This window comes from Podarcis filfolensis (genome assembly GCF_964270895.1).
Source record: "Podarcis filfolensis genome assembly, chromosome: 7".
Classification (NCBI taxonomy): domain Eukaryota; kingdom Metazoa; phylum Chordata; class Lepidosauria; order Squamata; family Lacertidae; genus Podarcis; species Podarcis filfolensis.
Window position 1 is genome coordinate 67,222,363 of NC_139603.1, and position 27,775 is coordinate 67,250,137.

At 42.2% G+C, this 27,775-nt stretch overlaps 1 protein-coding gene across 4 annotated transcripts in view; it reads left to right on the forward strand.

Moving 5' to 3' along the window:
• Window positions 1-27,775, forward strand: part of CPQ (carboxypeptidase Q) — a 166,830-nt gene that overhangs the window by 95,553 nt on the left and 43,502 nt on the right. For all 4 annotated transcript variants that reach the window (XM_083622731.1, XM_083622732.1, XM_083622733.1 and 1 more), the window contains one exon: window positions 14,361-14,452. In XM_083622731.1, coding sequence (XP_083478857.1) covers window positions 14,361-14,452 — 92 coding nt within the window. The remainder of the gene's footprint in view (window positions 1-14,360; window positions 14,453-27,775) is intronic.

Genomic DNA, 27,775 nt, shown 5'->3' on the forward strand with positions numbered 1-27,775 from the left:
AGTTGTTAGGTTAGGGTTTAGGATTACAGTTAGGCATTATGCAGCAGAAACAGTAAGCAGTGGTGTGGAGAGAAAATGAGAGCAATGTTTGAGAACAATGGCTGGGGTTTGCTTAAGTCCGAGGCTGCTGTGGCTATGGGAAAAGTCAGAACCTCTTGAGATGTTAACGCTGTGAACCGTTCCACCATAGGCTCAGGCTGTATAGATGTGTAAATAAACCATATATCATAAAGACACCACAGTCTCCGCTGTGCCTCATTCCAAAGGAAACATGAACCCAGGGTCAGCGCCTGGAATCTCACCCTGCTCAGAGATTGGGGAGGCATGTATTTCCACAGAAATGACAAAACATACAACAGAAACCTTATTGTTGCCGCCTTAGAACAATTCAAAATAAAACTAAAGACAAACCATTAACAAGATTCAAGAATCCCTTTGAGATGTAATACTAATAAACTATATCAAGATGATAACAGCAAACAGCAACAAATCAGAGTGACATTGCTCTAAGATGCAGTGTGTCATTAAATTTGTTTGTTTATTTATTTATTTATTTGTTGTTGTTGTTAATTGCTCACTGACTGTAATATTTTTGGTAAGCTCACTAGCTAATCTGTGCCGTATGTTGAACGCTTGTAGTACAGAAAAAGCCTCCAGGAACTATTCAAGAATTGCAAGATGCCAGCAAACAAAGGAAAGGAAGAAATGAAATTTATAGGCAATGGTGCAGCATGGACACTGTTATCAAACATGGAATAGCCTGCTCATTTTAGCGTTAATGAAAATGACTTGTTTATCACCACCCCACCCCAGAGCATGCATGTGAAAGGTTATATAAGAATGATTCCCAGCAAATAGGCCAGATGTGTTTGGGACTGATAATTGCTCAGTCCTCAGAGACTGAACAGTTTTGCTTTTCCTCAGATATGAAAGCGAGATGGAAAATATACAAGACACCAGTCTCCCTTCTGTCTTCAAGTCACTATAGGGGTTTCCCCTCCCTTTGCCCTCATTCCAACCACATTCCTTCTGCTGCCTGAGTCCAGGCATAAGTTCCTTTGACCACCATCCCTTTGAGTTGTTGGTAGACCATCACAGGGGTGGGCAGAAGAAAGCACCCTTTGAGTTTGGGTTGCAATGTCTGTGGCTGAAAAGCTCTTAATTACTGAGATCACGAGGTCCCTCGCCGCTTATCCTGGGAGGAGGACATGCCAACTAACTACAGGGCCAGTCTTCTGAAGGGCAGAGCAAATGCCCTGGCATGAGGAATCAGTCTTGGGGGGTCCTGCAGATCCTCCCTGCTTCTTGTGTTGGAGAGCTGTGTGTTTAATTCATTGAGGTTGTTTGGGAAACTAGACATCTTTCAGAGCTCAAGCTGGCTACTGGCACTGTTGCTTCCTCACCCAAAAGGTCACCTGTGTGGTGAGCAAGTCCTTTTGGAAATAGCCAAGGCAGTGCTGAATGCCTCCTGTGCAAAAGTCAGCAGCCTAGGGGTTTTCTTTTATTTCTAATTCAAACTACATTCCTCGTGCTGCCTGCAACCAGGTGGGTGTTCCTTTCCCTTTCCCACCCTTGCTTTGGGAAGAGGTCAGAAGAAACCATGCTTCTGGGCTGCGCTTCCAATTCCTTAATTACAGAGATGGGATATTTACTTCCAAGGGTGGCTGTAAAAGAGATTAATAGCTACTGGTCAGATAGTATCTTTAGAGGCCCATTTCTTGGTGACTAGGTCAATGGAGACTATCCAAACATATTATGCATCCTTAGTTTTAGTATATACAGAATAGTTATAGGATGAGTAGGACTTTAGGACTTTAGGACGTGGGTGGCGCTGTGGGTTAAACCACAGAGCCTAGGACTTGCCGATCAGAAGGTCGGTGGTCCGAATCCCCGCGACGGGGTGAGCTCCCTTTGTTCGGTCCCTGTTCCAGCCAACCTAGCAGTTCGAAAGCACATCAAAGTGCAAGTAGATAAATAGGTACCGCTCCGGCAGGAAGGTAAACGGTGTTTCCGTGCACTGCTCTGGTTCTCCAGAAGCGGCTTAGTCATGCCGGCCACGTGACCCAGAAGCTGTACGCCGGCTTCCTTGGCCAATAAAGCGAGATGATCACTGCAACCCCAGAGTCGGCCACTACTGGACCTAATGGTCAGGGGTCCCTTTACCCCTTTACCATTTATGACTTTTCTTAAGGATGCAGTTTATCATTTATTTGGGCCTCTATAATTTCTTTTGCTTCTCTTCAGATGTGAATGTTTTGTACTCTCCTATTTTGGTTCAGCTAGTGGCAGACTGGAGACACTTTTTTTGCATCAGAGGAGGGCCCTGCTGGGCTAGGCCAAAGGCCCATCTGGTCCAGGAACCTGTTATCACAGTGGCAACCACTGTGGGAAGCCCGCAAGCTGGACCTGGGCACAGCAGCACTCTCCTAACCTCTGATTGCCAGCAATTGGTATTCAGAGACACACATCTTCTTACTGAGATCCCTGAGTTCCCCAGTCATAATTTGGATGGGAACAAAATTCCTTAAATGTTAGGCTTGGGACTATGTGGTTTGTGTCTTTTGTGGCCAAAAGTTATAGGAAGGGTGCTAAGAAGCAAGATAGTTGAGATGATGGATTCCTGATTGGAAGGGAAGCACAGGGCATTAGAGATAGGGATACTGGACTGTGAATCAGATCGGGGGGACCTTCCACAGACCTATTTTTAACCACAACTCCCACCAGCCCAAGCAATCTGGTGGTCTGATGGGAAGTGTGATCCGAAACATCTGGAAGGTCCCAGGTTAGGGAATGTTGCTCTACTCACAATTGCAGCCTCCTATTTCTGCTTTTGGTTTAAAGGTGGGTGAAGCATAAGGAAAGCATGTCAGTACCTCTCAGCTAGTTTTGTTCCAGATCCCATTTGGAGTTATTTCCATGAAAATGTAGTCTCTTGCAGTTCTTGGGAAATGGTTACATTGGCATTAATGCTTCCAGTGGACAAAGATCAGAGATAACAGTTTCCCCCTTGAAAACAGAGAACCCAGATGCACCCAAACAGGCCATGGAATATGCTCTTTTTGCTGTTTCCATAGTAACTGAAATGAAAGATGGCTCCTGTGACCGAGAAGTGTCTGTTCAGACTGTTGTCCCATTTTTTCCTCATCCAACTGGTATATATCCACAAACCTGTCAAAGCAGTCATGCAATCAAACATGAAGAACTTTAGTAACTAGTTCCCTGTAGGGTATGAAGAGGTAATGTCTGTACGGTGGTATCCAGTTTTTCAATTATTGGAACTATAAAAGGATTGTAAGAGGAAGACCCTGTAAACAATTTCAGAGCTAATTCTGCTAGCGAACCTCATTTGTAAATGAAGACTTTGTCAAATTAAATTGAAAGCAGGTAGTAACTATGAAGTGCTCTCTGTACTCTAATAATTTAGAAGTTTAGGATAGTGTAACTATCCAGTTTCCTTTTAAAACAAGTTTAAAGAGAGAGAAACCCTTCCCATTAAGTGACGTTGAGTCAGAAAATTGAAAGTCACCTGTTATACCAAATGAGCCCCAAACAAGTTGTAACCTACTGAGCAAAACTCCATTCACAATTCCACCACACCTCTTGCAGTCACAAAGAGATCAATAAGAACAGGAGATTACATTAAAAGCATTTGTATATCACCCTGATAAATCTATACATGTCTATTTTGCCATGTGTATATGCTGTGGGGATCTAATGCACAGCCAAACAGATTTCATTGCATGGAAAGTACATGCAGATTTCCTATAGGATGTGATATCCATGCCAGAAATTGTTGCACATAAAGGTAAAGGTACCCCTGCCCTTACGGGCCAGTCGTGTCCGACTCTAGGGTTGTGCACCCATCTCACTTAAGAGGCCGGGGGCCAGCGCTGTCCGGAGACACTTCCGGGTCATGTGGCCAGTGTGATGAAGCTGCTCTGGCGAGCCAGCACCAGCGCAGCACACGGAAACGCCGTTTACCTTCCCGCTATAAAGCGGTACCTATTTATCTACTTGCACCTAGGGGTGCTTTCAAACTGCTAGGTGGGCAGGAGCTGGGACCGAAAGGCGGCAGCTCACCCCGCTGCGGGGATTCGAACCGCCGACCATAGGATCGGCAAGTCCTAGGCACTGAGGTTTTACCCACAGCGCCACCCGCACCCATACAGGAGCCCTAAGAAGGTCCCAAGACTTTGGCCAATTATATGGCTTGGGCTCACATCTTAGGATCTTGGCTATTAGGGGAACAGGATGCACAAATGACTTATTTTCCTGTTTTGGTGCTTCCATGCAGCCACTTCATTGCAAAGATAGTCAAGACCTCCATTTTGGATGTTATGAAGGACAGGAAATAGGAAGTATGAATCATGTGTGCTTCCTATCGTCTCTCCTCTTGAAGCTCGAAAACATATGCATTTGTAGCCACTGCACATGCTTTCATCATATTAGTTGGGAAAAGTCTAACACTGAAATTGGTCCTAGGTTTACCACCATCAAAATAAAGATTATCAGTTATGGCTTGGTGCTGTTGAATTTCAAGTTCTTCATAAAGCTGTGCACCATCAGAATGCATGGGCCTATTGAGAATGAGTCCTTACAGCAATTTTATATGGGATTATTATATCTGAATGGAATCGGATGGAAATTGTTAAGATTTTGAAACGCAGAAAAGTAGAAGAACGAAGACTCAAATCTAGCACGCTGGGAGGCCAGTTTCATAAAATCATATAATTTGACATATGAATAATTGGCATTAATAATTGTATTACTTGGATAAAATTGGTATTTTAGCCAATTAATGAGGCTGATAGTGGAACGGTATTGGAAAATCAATAAAAACATATTAAGAGAGAGAGAGAGAGAGAGAGAGAGAGAATGAGTCCTCTGCTTTCTCTTTGCAGTCGGTTTATTGTAAATTAATATTATATCGTTAGAATGTGCCATGCATTCTGGGGACAGACAAGTCCCATGTCATTGAGATGGGGAGAAAATGACAAGGGTTATAAACCCAGTATTCAATCTCTTTACTTCACTTGGAAAAACACAGAAGCAAAATGTCAATGGCATGGCTTGGTTGAGTTCAAAGGCCAAAACAAATTTTATGATTCTCTGTCAATGAGATTGAGGGGACATGACGTCTTTCTGGTCTGGAACACTCTCCTTTTGCATCTATGGACTCTAAATAACCCAGGGCTGGGAATGAGCAGGAAAGCAATCAATCTGTTTTTATAAAGAAAGGAATTATATAGAACAGCAGTGGCCAACTCCTAGGGGTGGGCATAATGCACAGTGTCAGAAGCTCCAGAGAAGGGACCATTACTTAGTGGTAAAGCATATGCCTTGCATGTAGAAGGTCCCTGGCTCAAAGCCAGCCATCCTTAGTCTTTTTTAAAAAAAAACAGATTAGGTGGCACCCGATTGGAAAGACTTCTGCCTGAGATCTTGAGGAACTGCTGTCAGTCATAAGATGAAACCAAGCTCTCCTCACTGTGATGTTCCCTTTTTCTTCCACAATAGTCTCCTAGGGCCAGCTCTAGTTTGAGATCCTCTGGAAGGTCTCATCTTCCTAGTGGACTTACCTGGCAGTGGGTTGCAGTCCTCAGAACAAGAAGGAGCTTCTGGCTGCCATTTTAAGCTCCTGCACAATGTATTGTCGCTCTAGGGCATTGTGGGAAATCAAAATGGCATCTAGACCTAGCCACTCACACAATGGGGAGCCCAGGGCAGGCATTAGTGGTGAACTCTGCTAGGATTGCAGCAGCTGCCCAAGGATGCCAGGCCCTGCATCCTCCCCCATGGCAGGAAAAATATCTTGTCAGAGTCTGAATGCTGCCTGTGAGATGTCACTGGATGATGATAGCAGACAGAAAAGAATAATTACTGCTGAAAAGGGCTAAAGCCTGGTACATACGATTTGCATGGTGTTTTTTTTAGCTGATTCCCTCCCCACCCACCCACACTTGTGGTAGCACTCTCGTAATGTCAGATGTGACTCTCTGGCCTTTTCACCACATTAAAACTTTCTACAAGCACAGCAGGGAGCAACCTCAGCACACACTGAAGAGGGGGAAATGGCTGACAATAGCACAGTAGTCATGTGTCTTAGCCTTGAGGTGGTTGCACTAGAGGTTTTGTGTGTGTGTTTTAGCTGACTTGGAAACCAAGCAAGCAACGTTCAGGAAACTGACATAAGTTTGCTTTGTTTGCAATCTAAACCTTAGGTTAGTTTTCCTGGAAAAGAGGCACATCCTGGAAAAGAGCCGGGATGTGATGCTATCACAGAAAGGATGTTGTCTAGATAGTGGAGGAGGTTACTCTTAGGGTGTTTAGCATGGGGAGTTCAGCAAATGATATGATTAGTATTTGCACTCATACATTTTGACAGGCCACCATTGAGTTTCATCACACCTTAGGTCAGAATGGAAGCGTCAGTAACTTGGGGTGCATGTCTTAAAGATGAGGTGAGCATTATGATCACTGAGTTCTTCTCCACTTCAGGTTTTGTTGTGGGGTATAGAAGGTCTTGAATGCCACACCGCTTCTTTTGCGTGTGCTTTTTCTGGAGTCATTGGAGCTTTTTCTCACCAGAGTTTGGTGTACCAGACCAGATTCTGTAATGTGAATAGTTTCTGTTTGTCCTCAGTTCACTACTGTAGGGATATCGCGGAGTGGGCAGTGGGGTCCGGAGGGAGCACACTCCCCACCAGCAGGCAGTCACAGTCTGCCTGCACGCGTGACCCTGGGGTGCAGGGCACCCCCCCCCAGACAAGCCACAGCTGTCTGTACATCGTTCCCTCTGTCTGACCTTTTGCGGTCTCAGCAGTCTGCGGTGTCCTGTCTGTAACCTTTGTCCCTGAGACCTTTTGTCTCCTTCGTCATACACTGTGCAAGGGGAAAATGACGCTGTGGAAACAGGTGCCAAAATAACTTTGTACCACCCCAAGATCTCGGGACGGAAGATGTGTAAAGGTCACAGGCCGAAATGTATTTGCCTGGCTTGCATATTTGTTTCAATAAAAGGAGGCTCCACAGGCCTAGCAAGCAGCTCGCTTCAGCTCACCTGTGCGCTGATCACCCCCAGTCTTGTGCCTTCACTTCACACTACTTGTCCACTAACTCAGTCATGGTGGATCATGAAAAGTACTGGATGACATCAGAATGCTGCATCTCCAATCAGAATTGAACATGTGTTGATGTCACTGAGGGCAATGTAAATAAATCAGCAAACTTTTTTCTTGAGAAGTGCTGCAACATTTCTGAAAAGGGGGAAACTGTGAATAATTTTAGTCTGGCTCCAATGCTATTTTAGATCAATTTTTTTTTAAAAAAAAATTGCATTACCAGCTCTGCAGATCCTACAACCTTAGGTGAAAATTCAGTGACCTGGTTGCTCATCAGTATGCCGCTGATGTGAATCTGCCCCTTTCAAAAGTACCTATGCAACCTTCACTTTTTGACATCCTTCTCTAAAGAGAGTTCTCCCTAGAACATTATCATTTTGACATTTGTTCCTTCTTTTCTCCACTTCATAGCTCAGCTATTACCTCAGCTCAGATTACTCACAGATGCACTTCTAATCCTTGTCTAGCCTTGTGTCTGTTACTGTATATTTCATCTTTAATTGGCCTATTACTTCACTAAAGGGAAGATGTCCAACACTGAACTTTTTTGTGCTTGTTGCCTCTTAGCGCACCTCCTTTCCCCTTTATCTGTTATGTTCTCTGTCGGATTTATCTTTGAAATTGTAACCGGAATCACCTGAGCCCTCAGCCTTTTGAGATCTCTCCATCTTCTCAGTGCCCTTTCCCCTCCACATAATGCTTATCAAACAGAATTTCTTCTTCATCCCTAATAGTAATTTTTTTTCTTTCTGTGGGTTCCTGCTCCTGAAAATCAAAGCACATCTCATGCCATACCACCTTTATTGTGGCCTCCACTGACAAGCCAGTTCAAGACTCCATGTCCTGAGAAAAAAGCCCTGCCAGAACCTACTGATGACTTGGGAGCCCTGTTGTTGCTCCTACTCCTAGTTATGAACTCCTACCTGTTCATTTGTCCTTCTTCTTTCTCTGGGACAAATCCCAACCATCAGACAGAGAGGGCTGCTGAGCCGCTCTTGTTCTTCCTCATTCATTTACTCTCTACCTCATTATGGGATGGCACTAGGGACAGACAGATCAGTCTATTTCAAGTCAGCTTCACATGTGTTAGGAGGTCCCAGATTCAATTTCTGGCATCTCCAGGTAGTGATAGGGATGTCCCTAGTCTGAAATTACACCAGTCAATGTTGACAGTACTGAACTAGACGAACCAATGGTCTGACTCAGGGCTTGTCTAGAAAGCCTAGAAAGCACAGAGCTGAGCAGTTTTCTGTTTGCCCTGCCACTTTCCTCAGGAAAACCCGCTCTTTAGTGCGGAATTGGAGCAAATGTCAATCAGAGGAAAACTTCAGGTTTTCCTGGGGGAAAGCAGCAGAGCAAGCTGAAGTTTGGGTGAGCCCTCAGTGTAAGAAAATTCCCTGTTTATTCATCATCATCATCATCATAAATTTTATTTATACCCTGCCCTCCCCGGCAAAAACCAGGCTCAGAGAAGCTAACATCAAATATATGACACATTACCATAAAATCAAGCAATCAGTTAAAATACATCTTAAAATCAAATTAGAATCAAAGTGAAACCCAATCAGATGGCAATCCTCAAAGTAGGAATGAGGACCTTAAATGCTCATAAGTATTCCATTTTGTTTCTGCATCAATCAGCACATCTTTTAAAACATTGATTCACATTTTTTATGTATCCATTTTTTCACAAAGCGTACACTATTGTATGCAATTTTCCCTAAAATTTTGATTCTTTTTATCCATTTTAGCCCAAAATGAACATTTTTAAAAATGCCTTTAACCTAGAATACACATTTTACACATCTGTGTTATATTTATGAACCAAAAACTGAATTACAAAATTCAGAAAATGTGAAAAGTGAGGAATAACTGCATTCTGATTAGCATGTTTGTCTAGGAAGTTAAGGCTAATGTGGACCACATGAAATCCTCAGACAATTGGAAAACTTCCTATACTGCTGCAGTGCAGCAGATCTTCTTTTTTCTCCCTGACAGTGGATAGTCTGCCTAGCCACACCACACCTTCCAGTTTCCCAGCCTCCGCTCCCACAGTCCACCTCCTTACCATCCGTGTTTCTAGGGAGAGAGTGTGGGAAACAGGCAGCCAATCCTAGTGATTAGTAGTAGCTGCCACCCACTTATCATGTGGGAGGAGTCAGTGCACAGTGGGAGTGGACAGCTAAGCCCCTCCCTCTAACCTGGAGTTGGCACTAAGCTGCTGTTAAGACACTAGTTTTTATTTCAGCTCATTGGTCTTATACCAAGTCACTATCTAGCTCACTATTGTCTACACCAATGTCTACCAACTTGGTGCTCAGTTGTCCTGGCTAGGGCTGATGGGATTTGTAGTCCGAACTATTGTAAGGGGCACCAAATCTACACTAACCAACAGCAGTGCCCCAGGCTTTCAGCCAGAGGTCTTTTTTTTTTTAACCTAGAGATGCCAGAGATTGATATCTTCTGCATGCAAAGTAAGTCCCACTGAGCTACAGCCCTTCAAAATTCATTGTTTTATACCAGGGTAGGCAATCTACATGACATAGATCACACAGGCTCAGATATTGCTGTTTACTGGCTCGTCCATAGACTGGTTGTTTTGGAGAAGAAGATAATTTTATGAAGAGAGAAGCTTAATGGGGCCAGTAAAGCCCTAAACGGCCTCAGTCCTGTATAGCTGAAGGAGTGTCTCCACCCCCATCGTTCTGCCCGGACACTGAGATCCAGCGTCGAGGGCCTTCTGGCGGTTCCCTCATTGCGAGAAGTGAGGTTACAGGGAACCAGACAGAGGGCCTTCTCGGTAGTGGCACCCGCCCTGTGGAAAGCCCTCCCTTCAGATGTGAAGAAATAAGCAGCTATCTTCTCTTTAAAAGACATCTGAAGGCAGCCCTGTTTAGGGAAGTTTTTAATATTTAATGCTGTATTGTTTTTAACACTTGATTGGGAGCTGCCAATGGCTGGGGAAACTCAGCCATATGGGCAGGGTATAAATAATAAATTATTATTATTATTATTATTATTATTATTATTATTATTATTATACAGGAGCAGACCCTTGGCATTGCATTGCCTGTGCTTCACTTAATGCATGTTTAAATAGATCACAAAAAATGATTAAATGCTTCATGGTTCTGAATCCAATAGATGGTTCTGAGCACTCTGATGTGGTTATTGTTTTGAAATCGTTTCACACATTGGATCTAAGCCCCACCCCCTATTTCAAGGATTTAGCTTTCTAGTACATGAAACAAGATGAGGATAGAGGCAGGTCCTTTCACCCTTCTAGTAAAATTCTTCTTGGGACTCCATTGAACTTGATGGATCTGGGCTGGGGAATCTGTGGCCCTTTGCGTGCTGTTGGCTTGCAACTTTCATCAGCTCCAGATAACAGGCCCAATGGTCAGCAACATCTGGAGGCCACAGGTTTCCCTCTCTTGCCCTAGACTGTAGAAAACAATGGATTAAAATGCTGTAAGGAAATTGTTGCTCAATTGATTTGAATGGAGTGATTCCTCACTAGGTCAAATTACACAATGAATTGAAACACCATTGTATTACTTTTTTTTAAAATGCAGACCATGGTGGGAAAGCAAATTCAGTACCTTGTTTTATTTATAGAAAACGGCGCTGAGCCATGCTTGGGATTGTATCTTAGTCATGCATTTGACACATGAATCTACGGCTGCTGTAATGAAATATGCAGCTAAATCTGTAGCCATTGTGCATGTTTTCTGTATCCAAGTTATAGATAGTCTGTTGTATTGTCATCGGGTGCTGTTTAAAAGGTGTTGAGTAAGTTTCCACTCAGACCGTTAAATACCGGTGGCATTCAGGGAATCTCTTATGCCTCGTGAAATCAGATCTTCCCCCTTCCCTTCCCCTGGAATGGAAAAGCTGGGAGGCAGTGCCAAAAATGAATAAGCAACCATAATGAAACATGTCATACACATCCTGCTTGTATTATATTTCAGCTCTGCAAAAAGAAAGTAATATATTATTTAAAAATCTAAAGTAATTCACTTTGCTAAACCTCTCAATCCAATATCAATGCAACAGTTACTTTCATGACATATGTAACTTGCACCTCCATTTAAAATCCCAACCAGCTAAAGAGGAAAGTCATGTGGATTTTGAAAGACCTTGTTCAATACACTGCTTGCTTATTATAGCTTACAGATTTAAAGCTACAACTATTCGGGCAGGAGTTTGGTTTTTATTTTTACTTTCCTTTTTGCATGAAAAGTGGGTTCATAAGGAGTGCTGGTGTTTCTCCTCTCAAGTACCCAATGAAAGAGTCAAATTGCCGTGCCCAAATTTATCAATGGGTGCCGCTGGCTACAGAGTGCCTGCTGAAGCCAGAAGGTTTCTAATAGATTGCAATTCATTTTAAGACTCCGCCTTCACAACCAGGAGGCGGAATGCCCTACTCTTCTTAAAGTGCCACTTTTGCAAGCAAAGAAAGCTACATGCCATAGGGATCCTCTGGTACAGCAGATAGACAAACATCATGCTTGCAGAATTGGCTTTGTTTACCACTAGAACACCAAGGTTCGCTAACCAAAGCCTGGTTCAAGTCATGGCTATGGGGGTGGAGCCGGATGTGAGGCATGGTTTGGGGGCACAGCCAGATACCTCTTGCACCCCATGCAACTTGGGTTAACTTGCATATTCTAAAGCAAATCTGCACCTGAGTTACTGCAGACCAGGCATTCCAACACAAAACTCTTTAAGTGACCAGTCCAAGGCAACGGATCAATTTTCCTATATTGAGGCACAGAACAGTGCAGCTTGAGAACTAAGAAATTAGCAGAGCAAGCAGTCTAGACATCCCTAAGAATGCCTTGCCTCACAAACATGACATGAGCACCACAGCGTGCTTCTCGCTAGGGTTCCTCAGCAACTGACATTCGGAAGCACACCACCTCTGATCCAGGAGATAACATATAGCCACTGTGATGGGAAGCTATTGATAGCCTTCTTCTCCATAAATATGTCTAACCCCCTTCTAAAGACACCTCAGTTGAGGGCCACCAACGTATCTTGTGGTAGCACATACCTTTGGTTAGCTGCACGGTGTAAAGAAGTACTTTCAGAACAGACAACAGCATTCAGCTTCATTTTTGACACTGGTTCTAGTAGTAAGAGAAAGGGATAAAAACATCTTTCTTCACATCATGCATAATTTCCTACATCTCTATCATGTGCCCCCTTACTCGAAACCCCACCTTGCAGTGCATTATGCAGCGCATCATTTGGTGCCAGATGCCCAAGAAGGTGGAAAATCATTTTCCAGCCCCCATTTATATATATATATATATATATATATATATATATATATATATATATATAATGGAAAATCATTTTTTGCACCCATTTATATATACACATACATATTATACAATCTAATCCCTCCCTGGCATTTAGTGCCTATTATCAGTAATCCCCCTAGTTCTTCTGAAACATGCTGCCCCCATTTGCGGAGCCAAACTTGCATTATTCTGCATCTGAAATGTTACCAACATCCGGTGCATCTTATGGCCAGTAACCCAAAAAGCACAGAATTTTAGGCTTCTCTGCAGACTTTTAAAAGATCACACAAAAACTAAACACCTGACCTGAGGCTGACCAGAGACCACATGTGATGGCTTTAATGTGACTACTGTTTTTATTATCTTAATATGACATCATTGGCCATCTGGCTGGTTTGAAAGGGAAAGGAAGCTCTAATCCTGTGCTGTAATAGTAACTAAGAAGCGCACGAGTAAATCTCTTGGATTTTTTTTTACGTTTTGCTCTTGAAACTAACAGACCCGTTTTGCTTGTAGTCATAAAATGCTATTTTTGTAGCTCTGTGCCTTCCAGTTTATTTTGCTACATTACACACACTTTGTAATATTTTGCATGATTTTGGTTCAGTTTATCCACTTATTTTTGGTTTGCACCTTTGATGCACAACACACACAAAGTAGCCTTCACTAACCAGGTACCTTCCAGATGTTTTGAACTACAGTTCCCATCAGCCCCAGCAAGCATGGCCGATGGTCAAGGATGATGGGAAATGTAGTCCAGAGCATCTAGAGGACACTGGGTTGGCACAGACTGAAATAAAGCAACCAGTGATTATGGACTGCTAGGCTATACTGTACTCACTTACCTGAAAGTAATGCCCATTGAACTCTTTAACTTAAATTGCACAGAAGATGTAGGAGATGGCTTAAATAAAGAAAATGCCTATATGTACATAGTTTTCAAATGGACTTTTCTAGTTAATGTTAATGGTCCTAACAGTGCATTGGCTGAAACCACAGTTTACCATTTTGTGGATGAACTTCAGGATAATGGACCTGGGAGTGCAGGGAGAGGTACAAACAACCAAACATAGGAAACAGCCTCATAACATTTGAGACCCTTTGGTCCATCTAGCTCAGTATTGTCTACACTGACTGCCAGCAGTTCTCCAGGGCTCCAAGCAGGGTTCTCGCCCAGTCCTACCTGGAGATACCAGTGATAGAATCATAGAAACCTGGACCTTCTGCATGCCAATCAAAACTGCCCGACCTTGGTTCTGGAGATGCTCTACCCTTGAGCTACAGCCCTTCTCTGTGCACTATCGAAAAGGAAAGAGAAAAGGGTGGTAACTGAAAGACATGTGGCAGTGATGGGTCGCAGATATGAAGATGCTGACCTGTGGTGGTGTGGACATAGGAACGTAGAGCATAGGAAACATCTAGGAAGCTGGGACGCTGCCTTACACCAAGTCCATCTAGGACTGACTGAGAATGGGTCTCCCAGCCCTGCCTAGAGATGAACCAGGGACTTCCTGCATACAGAACATGTGCTGCAGCCCTTGCCCTGTGGAGAAGAGAGTGTGTGTGCTACAGGGTGCAAAGACATCGGACAAACAGACAGAGAGGTTCAGAGAGACCTGTGGAGGTGCAGACAGAGGAAAGCGGGATGCAGAAGGGAAAAGGTGGTTAACAGGAAATGCATTTGAAAGAAAACATTTACAATAATGACCAAAGTGCTTCTCTCCTCCTCACATACTCATGCAGCCCTCTTGTGGTAATAAAAATGCAAAAGTGGCCCTCATCTCAGATGTGATGCGAGTGGTCCACTCCTAGTTTAGGGTTATCCCATAAATGCTTAGAAGAAGAAGCTAATTCAAATTCAAATAGAGCTCTTTTTTAAAAAAAATTGCTCACTTAATTCCCCCTCTTTTTCTTTTTAAAAATAACTTAGGGCTCCGTCCCAAGAGAACTCTGCGTCTACTGCTTTGGACTGGAGAAGAACAAGGCGGAATAGGAGCTGAACAATACTACAAGATGCATAAAGTAAGCAGTCTGGTGGAGAAATATGTATTTCATGACAGTAGCCATTCCTTTTGCAGTTTGATTTATTTAATTTCTTACTTCAAATGTATGGGATGAAGGAAAGCAATGAAGCTATGAAATGGTTTTGGCCTAGAGACTAAGCCCAGTTTTTATGAGGGAAAATTAGGATCCCCATTAGGATGTAGGAAACAAACAAGGCATGTTATCCAGATAAGTATCAGAAACAAACGCCATCATCTGAGAAGCTAGGGCAAAGAGAGGGTTAGATAAAACGTTTGCACTAAGCATAACTTAGATTCCAAACCATTGTTTCGTTTCAGACATATAGGCAAACCATGATTTGAGAAGTTCTTTTCCTTGCCTCCCCTGAGAATCCCTCCAGCAGCCTCCAAGGGTGGAGCAACACCCCAAACCATAGTTTGGCCTTGCTGAATGGGGACTGATGGGGGCAGTGGCCCAGAAATACCCAGAGGGCACCAGTTGGGGGTGGCTGCCCTACATATTGCCAAGCTGCTAACTTGATTTTCCACGAAGCAAAATTTAAAGCGAATTTAGAGTTTCCTCGACAAGATGAAACTTCAGAGAAATTTTGAAGAAAGCTAAAGCCGTTTCAGTTGAAGTAACATTTCCTAGGGAGGTTTTTTCACATTCTTGTGTGTGATAGACCCAACAGTCACCCTTCTTTGCATCACTTGCAGTCACACCAACCTGTTTGTTCTTGATTTTAATTACAGGAGTGTACATCTTCTCTTCTCATGAGGTGGCCAAAGTATTGGAGCCTCAGCTTCAGAATCTGTCCTGAGTGCTCACTAGAAGGACAGATCCTGAAGCTAAGGCTTCAATACTTTGGCCACCTCATGAGAAGAGAAGACTCCCTGGAAAAGACCCTGATGTTGGGAAAGATGGAAGACAAAAGGAGAAGGGGACGACAGAGGACGAGATGGTTGGACAGTGTTCTCAAAGCTACCAGCATGAATTTGACCAAACTGTGGGAGGCAGTGGAAGACAGGAGTGCCTGGCGTGCTCTGGTCCATGGGGTCACGAAGAGTCGGACACGACTAAATGACTAAACAACAACAACACATTTTTATCAGCACTGCAGTAGATTGGAGGGGGGAGGTTAACCCTTTACTTTCCCACTCTGATCTTGATTAAAATCTCCACAGATTGAGGTCAAGCTTGGGGTAGGAGGAAGCTCCCATTAGCATCATGGGATCTTTTGTCCTTAGCTGAACTGCAACACTAGGGGAGGGGGGTGTTCATTGAGAGTGCAGTGGGGGAGGAAAGGGTTAAACCACCCCTCACTGTGCACTGCATTCCTGATATTAAAAAAAAAATCCCCCCTCTCTGGCTGCCTGCAATTAAATAAAGTAAAACCAATGATGTGGCTGCAAGTCATACAGCTATAGTCAAATGTAGTTAGGCCCTTAGGATCATGATTTGTGAGGCTTTCCTACAAACTGCAGCAGAGTGCCTGCAGTTCTTTCAGTTTAGGTTGCTGACTCTGATATCTTTGTGCCTTGCAAGCTGGGGGTGACAATGTTTTCCTTTCATGGCTTACTACATGCCGAGTTGTGCATATGCTCTGCATTTGTCCCGCCTTGCAAAATCATTTTAAAAATATATTCCGCCATGACTAGATCTTATGGATATCATCAGTGGTTTTCAGAAATAATTGACTGTTTTCGATTTGGGCTGGAAGAAAAGAGGAGCAAAAGAGGTTATGCTATGTGCCTCGTTTATTTTAACGGTGTACTTTATGACAAGAAGTTGGACTCAGATCAAGAAGGATGCTTCTACGACAGCTTCAGAATGTGATTTTTTTTGCCAGTTAGTGTTAGCCATATAGAATGAAACATGTTCAGAAAATCGCCGACATTTTTTGTGGCGCCTTATAAATTTTTAAACGATCCTTTTAAAATTAAAAATTAGGCTGAATGTAACATGCAACGGCATTTCCATGTTTTTTGTGGGATTTGTTTGCAATTGTCTCTTCAAAGGATGGTATGAAATGAGGGATAACTTGATAAAATTGTCTCTGAGCCAATGTGATCATTGTATAAACATGTCATTGCTAACCTAGTTATGACTTCTTATAATTACTTCCTCAAAAATTAAGAAGTAAACTTTATGTAGAAGCCACCAATTGCAAACTATATAGGTATATGTGTATGCATATATATGTTCATATACATGTCTGTGTTTATACACACACACACACGAGAGAGAGAGAGACAGAGACAGAGACAGAGACAGAGACAGAAACACGGGCATACACATGGATGGTGGATTTGCTAGGTTCATCAATGGAGGAAGTGTGGCTGAGCCATGAGACCCCAGCAACCCCCCTGAATACTTTGACTATGGGGGAGAGGACTTACTTGAACCCCCATGGTGGTTAGAAGTCTAGTAATGGGTCTACATGTGTACACCAACCCATAGGAGTGGTTCACTAGCAACCTTCTCTTATGTGGTCCTGCTGAAATAAATATAATTGTGTTCACCTAGGGCAGAACACTGCAGACAAATTACCGTATTTTTTGCTCCATAAAATGCACCTAGTTTTTATTTTTTTTTTTTTTATAATATATTTATTAAAGTTTTCAAATAAAACATATATCAAATAAGCACTTATCGTTGTCCATTTAACATCTTTCAATTGTTACATGGGACTCCCCCACACCTCCCGCATACACTTACATCATTATTAAATTATTTTCAAGCAAATTATCATTTAACTCATCTTAATTACTAATCTTAATTTGGTTTGACATATAATTCGACTTTAAATCTATTTTAATGGTAGACAATTGTCTGCACTGGCATCCTATTCAGCACTCAGCCAGATTACAATATTTTTGTAAATAAGTCTTAAATTTCCTCCAATCTTCTTCCATCCTTTCTTCTCCCTGGTCTCGAATTCTGCCGGTCATCTCGGCTAGTTGCATATAGTCCATCAGTTGCATCTGCCATTCTTCCACAGTGGGTAGCTCCTGAGTTTTCCAATTCTTGGCAATTAATATTCTTGCTGCTGTTGTTGCGTACAAAAAGAATGTTCTGTCCTCTTTTAACACACTCTGGCCGACAATACCCAGGAGAAAGGCCTCTGCTTTCTTAGTAAAGGTGTATTTAAACACCTTTTTTAATTCATTATATATTTTCTCCCAAAAGGCCTTCACTCTAGGGCAGGTCCACCAGAGGTGAAAAAATGTTCCTTCATTTTCCTTACACTTCCAACATTTGCTATCAGACGAATGGTATATTTTAGCCAGTTTGACAGGGGTCATGTACCATCTATACATCATTTTCATCACATTTTCCTTCAACGCATTACATGCAGTGAAGTTCAGCCCAGAGGTCCACAACCTTTCCCAATCTTCAAACATAATATTATACCCAATATCCTGCGCCCATTTTATCATTGTTGATTTTACCATTTCGTCATGTGTGTTCCATTTCAGCAGCAAGTTATACATTCTTGAAAGTACCTTAGTCTTAGGTTCTAACAGTTCAGTTTCTAACTTTGACTTTTCCACTTGGAATCCTAACTTTTTGTCGTTTTTAAACACTTCTTTAATCTGAGCATAGTGTAACCAGTCTCGCACTTTGTCTCTCATCTTTTCTAAACTCTGCAATTTCCAGTTGTCACCATCCTTTTCTATTATCTCCCAATATTTTGGCCAATTGGCCTCCATATTGGCTCTTTTCCGAGCCTTAGCCTCCAGGGGTGACAGCCACCTCGGAGTTTTATTCTCCAGTAAGTCTTTATATTTTGTCCAGACATTAAAAACTGATTTTCTGACAATATGGTTCTTGAAGGCCTTATTTATCTTAGCTTTATCATACCATAAATATGCATGCCATCCAAACGCATTATTAAAACCTTCCAAATCCAAGACATCCGTATCTTCAAGAAGTAACCAATCTTTTAACCAGCAGAAAGCTGCAGCTTCATAATACAACTTTAAGTCTGGCAGGGCAAAGCCCCCTCTTTCTTTCGCATCTGTTAATATTTTAAATTTGATTCTGGGCTTTTTGCCCTGCCAGACAAATTTAGAGATATCTTTCTGCCACTTCCGGAAGCACTCTGTCTTGTCTACAATCTGCAGTGTCTGAAACAAAAATAACATTTTTGGCAATACATTCATCTTGATGGCAGCTATTCGGCCTAGCAATGAAAGTTTTAATCTTGACCAACTATCCAAGTCTCTCTTAATCTCTGACCAACATTTTTCATAATTATCTTTAAATAAACTCAGATTTTTTGCTGTTATGTTTATCCCTAGGTATTTAACTTTTTTAACCACATTTAGTTCTGTCTCTTTCTGAAGCTGTTCCAACTCAATATCTGTCATGTTTTTCCCCAGAACTTTAGTTTTTTGCTTATTTAACTTAAATCCTGCCACTCGACCAAAGTTTTGAATCAGTTGTAGTACTCTTTTCAAACTAGACTCCGGCTCCTGTAATGTCAGAACTAGGTCATCTGCAAAAGCTTTAAGTTTATATTGTTTCGCTCCGACCTGAATCCCTTCCACCAACCGGTCCCCCCTAATCATATTCAGGAGCACTTCCAGAACCGAAATAAACAGTAATGGGGAAATCGGGCAGCCTTGTCGTGTACCTTTTTCAATTTTAAACTCTTCTGTAACCACATTGTTAACTATCAGTTTAGCCTTTTGTTCTGAATATATTGCCTCAATCCCGTTCTCAAACCCCCGTCCCACTCCCATTTCTTTTAAGTTCCCCTTCATAAATTTCCAAGAAATGTTGTCAAAGGCTTTCTCCGCGTCTATAAAAATTAAAGCTGCTTTGGTGTTTATGTTTGTTTGTAAAAGTTCCAATATGTCTATAATGTTCCTTGTGTTAGTAAACATATGTCTGCCCGGGAGAAAGCCTGCCTGGTCTTTATGGATTATCTCACTTAAAACTTTCTTAAATCTTCGTGCCAAAACATCTGCAAATATTTTGTAATCCACATTTAAAAGGGAGATGGGACGGTAATTCTTAAGTTGTGTCTTTTCAGTTTCTGACTTTGGAATCAATGTGATAAATGCTTCTTTCCACGATTCAGGCGCCTTCTTCCCCTCCATTATTTCATTACTGACCTCCAACAAAGGTTGTATCAAATAATCCTTCAATGTCTTATAGTAGTTAGAGGTCAGTCCATCTGGCCCTGGTGATTTGCCCTGTTTCAGACTCAGGATGGCCTGTTCAATCTCTTGTTGTGTTATTTTGCCATTTAAAATTGTTCTGTTTTCTTCTGACAGCTTTGCTAATCCATTTCTCTCCAAAAATTGTGTAATCTCTATTTCATCTTGTGGCCCTTGAGTATATAACTTTTTAAAATACCTCTGGAAGCACTTTCTAATCTCTCCCGGGTTCTGAATGTTCCTTCCTTCAACCTCTAAGTTTGTTACTGTATTTAATCTTTGTCTCCTTTTCAACTGCCAAGCTAGCAGTTTCCCACATTTATTTGCCGATTCAAAAGTTTTTTGTTTCATTGTTTTAATCTTCCATTCTATTTCCTGATTTATCAGCTTGGAATATTGCGCCTGATAAAGTTTAATTTCTCTCAGAATCGGTTGGGACTTCGGGTTAGATCTTAACTTCTTCTCCAACTCTTTGATACTTTCCAGAATTTTATCTTTCTTTTCATTTTGCAGTCTTTTCTTTAAGGAATTCTGTTGGATCAAGAACCCTCTCATCACAGCTTTACTTGCATCCCAGATAGTTCTTTTTTCCACCGTAGTGTTCAAATTAATCTCAAAATAGTCCTTTAAGGTTTTTTGGGCCTTCTTTACAATTCTTTGATCTCTAAACAGGCCATCATTCATCTTCCATCTAAAGGAGCCGATTGGGATCAATGTCATATCCATTCTCAAGGCGTTATGGTCGGAGCATGTTTTGGGGCAGATTTCCACCTTCCTCACCTTAGGTGCCAGACTTCTAGTTATCCATATTTGGTCGATTCGTGTCCAAGTCAGTTGAGCTTCAGAAAAGAATGTTCCTTCTCTTCCCAAGGGGTTTCTAACTCTCCAGATGTCAACCCAGTCGATATTGTCAGTCATTTCAAAAAAGGTCTTAGGTAGTCTTCCCTCTTTAGTAATGTTCTGGTTCTGTGACTTATCCATATTTGTTGATACGACCCCATTCATGTCCCCCATCATGATGACGTTGTTGTAATCCAGATAGTCCAGCATGATCTCGTGCAACTTCTTATAAAAATCCGATTTTCCTTCATTTGGAGCATAAATTCCTAATATCAAAATTTTTTCTCCTTGATACTGTATTTCTATTGCGAGGATTCTTCCACTTTCGTCTTTAAAGAGAAATTTTGGTGAAAGGCTCTCTTTTGCATAGATCACTACACCTCTCTTTTTAACTGTATCCGATGATATAAATTCTTGACCAAGCCTTTTATTTATTAACACCTTTCTATGGAGCCTAATCACATGCGTTTCTTGTAAGCATATAATGTCCAATTGTTCCTTTTTTAAAATATGAAAAATTTTAGACCTTTTTTCGGGACTGTTACAGCCATTTATGTTCCAACTCAAAAGCTGCAGAGACATCCTGGATAAATCTGGTTATTCTTTCTGGGGTGGTACCTTGTTCTCCGGTCCTTGAGGATCCGAGGGGGCGGGCTCCCCTGGAGGTTCTGGCGCTGGCAATCCAAGTCCTTTGTGGAGGTCTTCTCCGTGTGCTCCCAAAAACTTGTCTCTATCTTCCACTGTTTTGATTTTGATCTTTCTCCCTCTGTAGGTAAAGGATAATCCTTGTGGAAACTCCCACCTGAAGATAATTGCGTTGCTTCTCAACAGTCTTGCCAATTCCGTGTAATTAGATCTAAGGTCCAGCAACTGCTTAGGAATGTCCTTGTAGATTTCAATTCTCTTGCCCAAGATGTCTAGTGACTTTTCGTAGTGCAGGCCCAAAATCTTGTCCCTTTCCTCCTTTGATCTCAATGTTATCAAACAATCTCTGGGCTTCTCTGTCCTTCTGACTCTGCCAAGCCTGAAAGCAGATGCAATTTTAAAGTCTTTTTCCTCTAACTCCCAAAACTTGGCAAATTCCTTAGTTAGAAATTCAATAAGATTATCTTCTTCCACCTCTGGTATTGACCGTATCCTCAAGTTGGTCTCCCTGTTTCGCAGTTCTGTCATCAAAAAGTAAATCTGATGTTCTCCAACTTGTTTGCTGAGTGGTCTTACTTCTTTCTCAAGTTCTTCCAATCTTTGACTAGTATCTTCAGCCAGTTTACGATTTTCACCTACAGCCTCCTTTAATTCTCCAATGGATTGGGCATTCTGTGCAACTTGTCCAGTCAGCTTATTCAAACTTTCTGTGTTCTGTTCAATTTTAGCTGTATGCAAATCAGCCTTCTTGTCCAGAGCCTCCAGTTTCTCCAGAATTTTCTCCAAGACAGAGCTACTTGTCCCTGAAGCCATATCTCCCAGGTGCAGCTCCTCTGTCTCACCCTCCCCTGCCTGTATTAGGGAGGCCGCCTCTATGTCTGGAGGCAAAGTGGAAGGCAAGGCCGGCACAGAAGATCTACGCTGTGAGGCTGCAGATAAAGTTAAAGTTGTTTGTTTAGTCCTTCCTCTTCTCCTTGCGCCACTCATTCCAAAGTTATCTGTAATCCAAGGTCAATCCAAGTTGTTCCCATGAGAAAGCAGAGTCCCAGATGCAATAGTCAAACAGAGGCCGGGAAAGGGAAAGTAAAACAAAGTCACTGCTGTAAGCCCAAAATCCTCTAGAGGGAGCTTAATACGTCTTCAGGGAAAAGATCAAATCCAAGTTAAACTTATAAATTTAAATCCATGTCTATCGCCTCCACAGTGTGTTATTTTTAGCAGAGTAAAACTTAAAGCAAAACAGTGTTTCTTACAGTGCCTTGACTGCAACAGTTTCAAAGTATCCAGTTCCAGCTCAGAATGTTTCAAAACCTGAATTCAATATATCCAAAGTTGCAAACTGGTGCTCATTCAGGCAGCTCCAGCACCAGAGATTCTTATTTATTTTATAATCCACTGGTACCACAGAAGAAGAATATCAGTGCATCCCACATATGACCAGCAAAAGTCAATAGCTCAAAGTCTTTCACTCAGAAAACTGCTTTAACAGGGTGCCAGCATTTAGTTAAAGCATAACTTTTTGTCTCCACTCCTCCTGCTCTTTGCTTAAAGTTCAGTATCGCGGGAGATGGGCTTCCTGCTTATTCTCACTCCGTTTTCAGCCAAATTTCAACTTTTTTTAAAAAAGTTTTAAAAGTTCCATAAAGTTCTCAAAAAGTTTCAGAAAGTTGACGAAAGTTTCAGAAAGTTTTCAATGTCCAAATTTACTCACGGGTTGTAGTTTCCAAAGTTCAGAAAAGTTGCAGGAAGAAAGGACAGCGCTGACCGGCAACAGCAATGCGGCTTCACTTCGCTGTTTGCGCAACGACCCACAGCGCCGCTACCCCCTCCGCGATCCGGAGCCCCTTACGGGGTCCCTTCAACGTTTTGGGGGCTGCTTCTGGCGCCCGCCGGGTCCCGAGACCACAGGCTTCTGCCACCTGTGGTTTTCCTGGATGGGTCTCCGCTTCGCCGTAGCGGACGACCCGTTTACAGCGGAGCTCCCTTCTCCTTACTCGGAGAAGGCAGCCATTACCGGTCGCGCCGCCTCCGGAAGTCCTAGTTTTTAGAAGGGGAATGCAAGAAAAAAAAATATTCTTTAAAGGGAGCACTGAGCTGAGCCTGTATGCATCCCAGGCTCTGCTCAGCGCTCCCTTTCACGAGCCGCGTGGAGCATGTGTGCGGTGCATGCAGGCTTTTCCCCGAGGAGGGAGAAGGGCTCCGCGCGGCTCTTTAAAGGGAGCCCTGCTCTTGGGGGCTTTTCCGGGAGGTGGGGGAAGGGACTGAGAGGCTAAGCCAGAAGCTAGAACAGTAAGAGGGAGCACTGCGCAGCGATCCCTCTTGCTGTTCTGGCTTCTGGGATAGCCGCGCAGCCTGCATTCTCTCCATAAGACGCACACACATTTCCCCTTACTTTTTAGGAGGGAAAAAGTGTGTCTTATAGAGTGAAAAATACGGTATTTGTATACAAGATTTTCTTCCCTTCCCTTCCCTTCACCATAATGTCCTAGAGTAGCAATACTCTATACAATTATGAAAACATAAAATTGATACAACTATAAGACAGGTAAAACCATTCCAAATGGAATCCGTTTTGTTGTGTTTTTTACATGTGGAATCCATTTTTATTAGAGAGATGTGACATTTTGAAGAAGTGGCAAGGAGGAGATGAAACCTTTCCCCCTTTTCTGTGCAACTCCCCTCCCTGTGGAGTTCTAAATTTAAGTTTATGAGTTAAATGAGTATATTGGGGGAGGGGGGAGAACCGTGGGAAAAGTGGTAGGTCTGTGAAGGCGAAATATACACACACAACTTCAAACTGCCCCCTCTCGAAGCAGCTCTTCTCTAACAAGAAGATGACAGAATTATGTCACATCCATGTATGTATAACGTTTATTCTACCCTGGGTTTTTTCCCTCAGCATCACTTTCCGATAGACTCATGCTCCCTTTCTTTGTGCTGCTGCTAATCTTATTTATTGAAAACCTTGACAGGGAAATGTTATAAATAATTCCATTTAATATTCTAAGCATGAAAGATTTATCTAAATAATAGGGGGGGGGGATCTAAATAATAGGGGGGGGGGATAGAAAAGAGACCCTGGGCATTACTGAATTATACCCAACTATTGTGTACCATCTAGATGGGGGAAACTGCTTTTTGTGAGGATGGGAAGAAATCAGAAAGATAAAATGTGCTTTTGAAGGCTTCCCCCCACCCATCCCTTTTCTATGCAACCTGTTCTGTCTGCTGTAATTGTATGTTTGGTATGTATCTATCGACAGGGAAGTCTAATTAGCATGAGGTGGCAAATATAAACTGATTAATACTGTAAATAATGCCTTTTTTGCACAAAAAACATCTTAACCTTTCACAGAGTTGCTGCACACATTTGCAAGAAATGGATTGTGAAAATATGAACATCTCTTGTCGATAGTAATTATTCACAGACAAATATGATCCATCATTTAAACTTTCCATCTTTTAAGTTTTAAAGGTTACTTTTTAAAAGATGATTGGATAATTCATTTAAGAGGATGGATTTATTATGCGACTGGCTGATTGCAAAGGAGAACATAATTAAACCTTTTCAATTAAGAGAATAATTATTAGCAAGAGGCAAATACGGTGACAAAACAGATATTCTCATAGTATTAATTTATACCACATGCATTCATAATCATAGAGCGCTGCTTTGGAGCACAGCAGAATAGTAATAGAATACATCCTTTGGTAACTGTCAGAAACGCCATGAATATTGGAGGCCCTTTGGAAACATTGTAAGTGTCTGACATTTACAAAGTTCCATTGTCAAATAATCAATTTTATCCCTATTTTCCAAGGCAGGCTCATAACTGTCCAAAATAAGCCTCTTTATACAACCATGTCACTTTCCAAGAAATCTCAAGAGCCACCAACTGCTCTTTTCAACAAATGGCCCCACATTAAATATGATTTGTGTCAGCTTTTGACAAGCAAGGCTAGGGCACATCTAAGACTGAGATAAAATGAATGCTTTCTTTGATGTTTTCTTTAGGAACTATACTAACAAATCAATTCATTCAAACGCACCAATCAGCAGCAGCAGCAACAATCATTGCAACAGATGTTTTCATACCCCATCCCCATCTATAGCAATATTGTTGTTGTTTAGTTGTTTAGTCGTGTCCGACTCTTCGTGACCCCATGGACCAGAGCACGCCAGGCACTTCTGTCCTCCACTGCCTCCCACAGTTTGGTCAAACTCATGCTGGTAGCTTTGAGAACACTGTCCAACCATCTCGTCCTCTGTCGTCCCCTTCTCCTTGTGCCCTCCATCTTTCCCAACATCAGGGTCTTTTCCAGGGAGTCTTCTCTTCTCATGAGGTGGCCAATGTATTGGAGCCTCAGCTTCAGGATCTATAGCAATATAGAATACTGTAAAATGTAAGACAGTAATAGTAATAGATTAAAATATAACAAAACACAGAGCAGTACACTGATTACTGTGTAGGCCAGAGAGATAGATAAATAGATGATAGATGATTAGATAGATAGATAGATAGATAGATGATGGAGATTAGATTAGATAGATAGATAGATAGATAGATAGATAGATAGATGATAGATAGATAGAGATGATAGATAGATATAGATAGATAGATGATATAGATAGATAGATAGATGATAGATAGATAGAGATGATAGATAGATATAGATAGATAGATAGATAGATAGATAGATAGATAGATGATATAGATAGATAGATAGATGATAGATAGATAGATAGATAGATAGATAGATAGATAGATAGATAGATGATATAGATACTCAGATGTTAATATTAAGAGGTGGAACCAAACCAAATGCCTACCCCACTCCTATGTGCAGTCTTAAATGGCTAGTTGTGTTGTGCAGCACTTTGCCATGTAGACATTCAGAAATACATGCTGCTATATGCCAAGGGACACAGGTGGCTCCATGGTCTGAACCACTGAGCCTCTTGGGCTTGCCGATCAGGTCAGCAGTTCAAATCCCTGCCATGGAGTGAGCTCCCATTGCTCTGTTCAGCTCCTGTCAACCTAGCAGTTTGAAAGCATGCCAGTGCAAGTAGATAAATAGGTACCGCTGCGGCAGGAGGTAAAGGGCGTTTCTGTGCGCTCTAGTTTCCATCACGGTGTTCTGTTGCGCCAGAGGTGGTTCAGTCATGCCCCACATGACCCAGAAAAACTATCTGCGGACAAATGCCGGCTCCCTCGGCCAGTAAAGCGAGATGAGTCCCGCAACCCCAGAGTCGTTCGCGACTGGACTTAACTGTCAGGGGTCCTTTACCTTTACCTTTATGCCAAGGTGAGCAGACAAACAGCAATTTGCAAACGGATACATGGGCCAGTACATCACAAGGAGTCCACTTTGTTTCATGTAGCAAACAAATATGATTTTCAGCTTGGGGGGGACTAGTAAAAGGTAAAGGTAAAGGACCCCTGGACGGTTAAATCCAGTCAAAGGCTACTATGTGGTGTGAATGAGTTTATTGCAGTGTCTTACTGCGAATTAGGACTATAGAACGGAGACTTAATAGTGAACCTGTTATGTTGCAGCTTCTCGTGAAGCTTGTTTGTATGCATGGGCAATTGTTGGTATGTGTGTGTTTTAAGCGAAGATAGCAGGAATTTTTCATCACACAAAAGCAAGTATGGTGTTTCCACCCCCTTCATGTCAGCACTGTTATATGTTTTTAAGAGGTGTGCAGTCAGGGAGAAGGAAATAGTGCAGAGGGTCATGAAAAGGAGGGGAGATAAGAATAGATGCAGGCAACGGACGCCTGGGGCAGAGAATTTATTTGCTTTCTCAGAGTTTCTTCTGGAGATGCTTTGGCCTCTATACTACTTGCATTGGCCTAATTCTTCAGGCAGTAACATCAGCTGGAGGTGTGGGGGGTCTAGGGAGAGAACAACCTGATAACCCCATTCTTGTGGTATTTGTCCACCAGTGCTAAAATGGGTGGAGGCACAGCATTTAAGAAGTCATAGCAAGTGTAATCTTAATAGAGCTTTCTGTTTCTACAGCATTTTTTCCATCCCTTTCAAATGCATTCTTTACACACTTAGCGACGCTGTAAGTCAAATGTGGAGAGCCAGTGTGGTGTAGTGGTTAAGAGCGGTAGACTTGTAATCTGGGGAACCGGGTTCGCTTCCCCGCTCCTCCACATGCAGCTGCTGGGTGACCTTGGGCTAGTCACACTTCTCTGAAGTCTCTCAGCCCCACTCACCTCACAGAGTGTTTGTTGTGGGGGAGGAAGGGAAAGGAGAATGTTAGCCGCTTTGAGACTCCTTCAGGTAGTGATAAAGCGGGATATCAAATCCAAACTCTCCTCCTCCTCCTCCTCCTCCTCCTCCTCCTCCTCCTCCTCCTCCTCCTTCTTCTTCTTCTTCTTCTTCTTCTTCTTCTTCTTCTTCTTCTTTTTCTTCTATTCAGTTTATTTGGGCTATTTTTAGATATTGTGTTCTTGTATACCACTTTTTTTGATCTGCAATGCAGTTTATAACAAAACAACATGTACCGACAGGAGTCATACAGAAAAAGATAAGAATACAATTAGAAACTCAAAATCATTTTAATCCTATAAGAATATCTAGATTGCATTTCGTCCTCGTTTCTTTTCAAGCTACAAAACTTGCAGATCTGCATATTTTATTAGAAACCTGAGCAAGGTGATTATCATTTCACT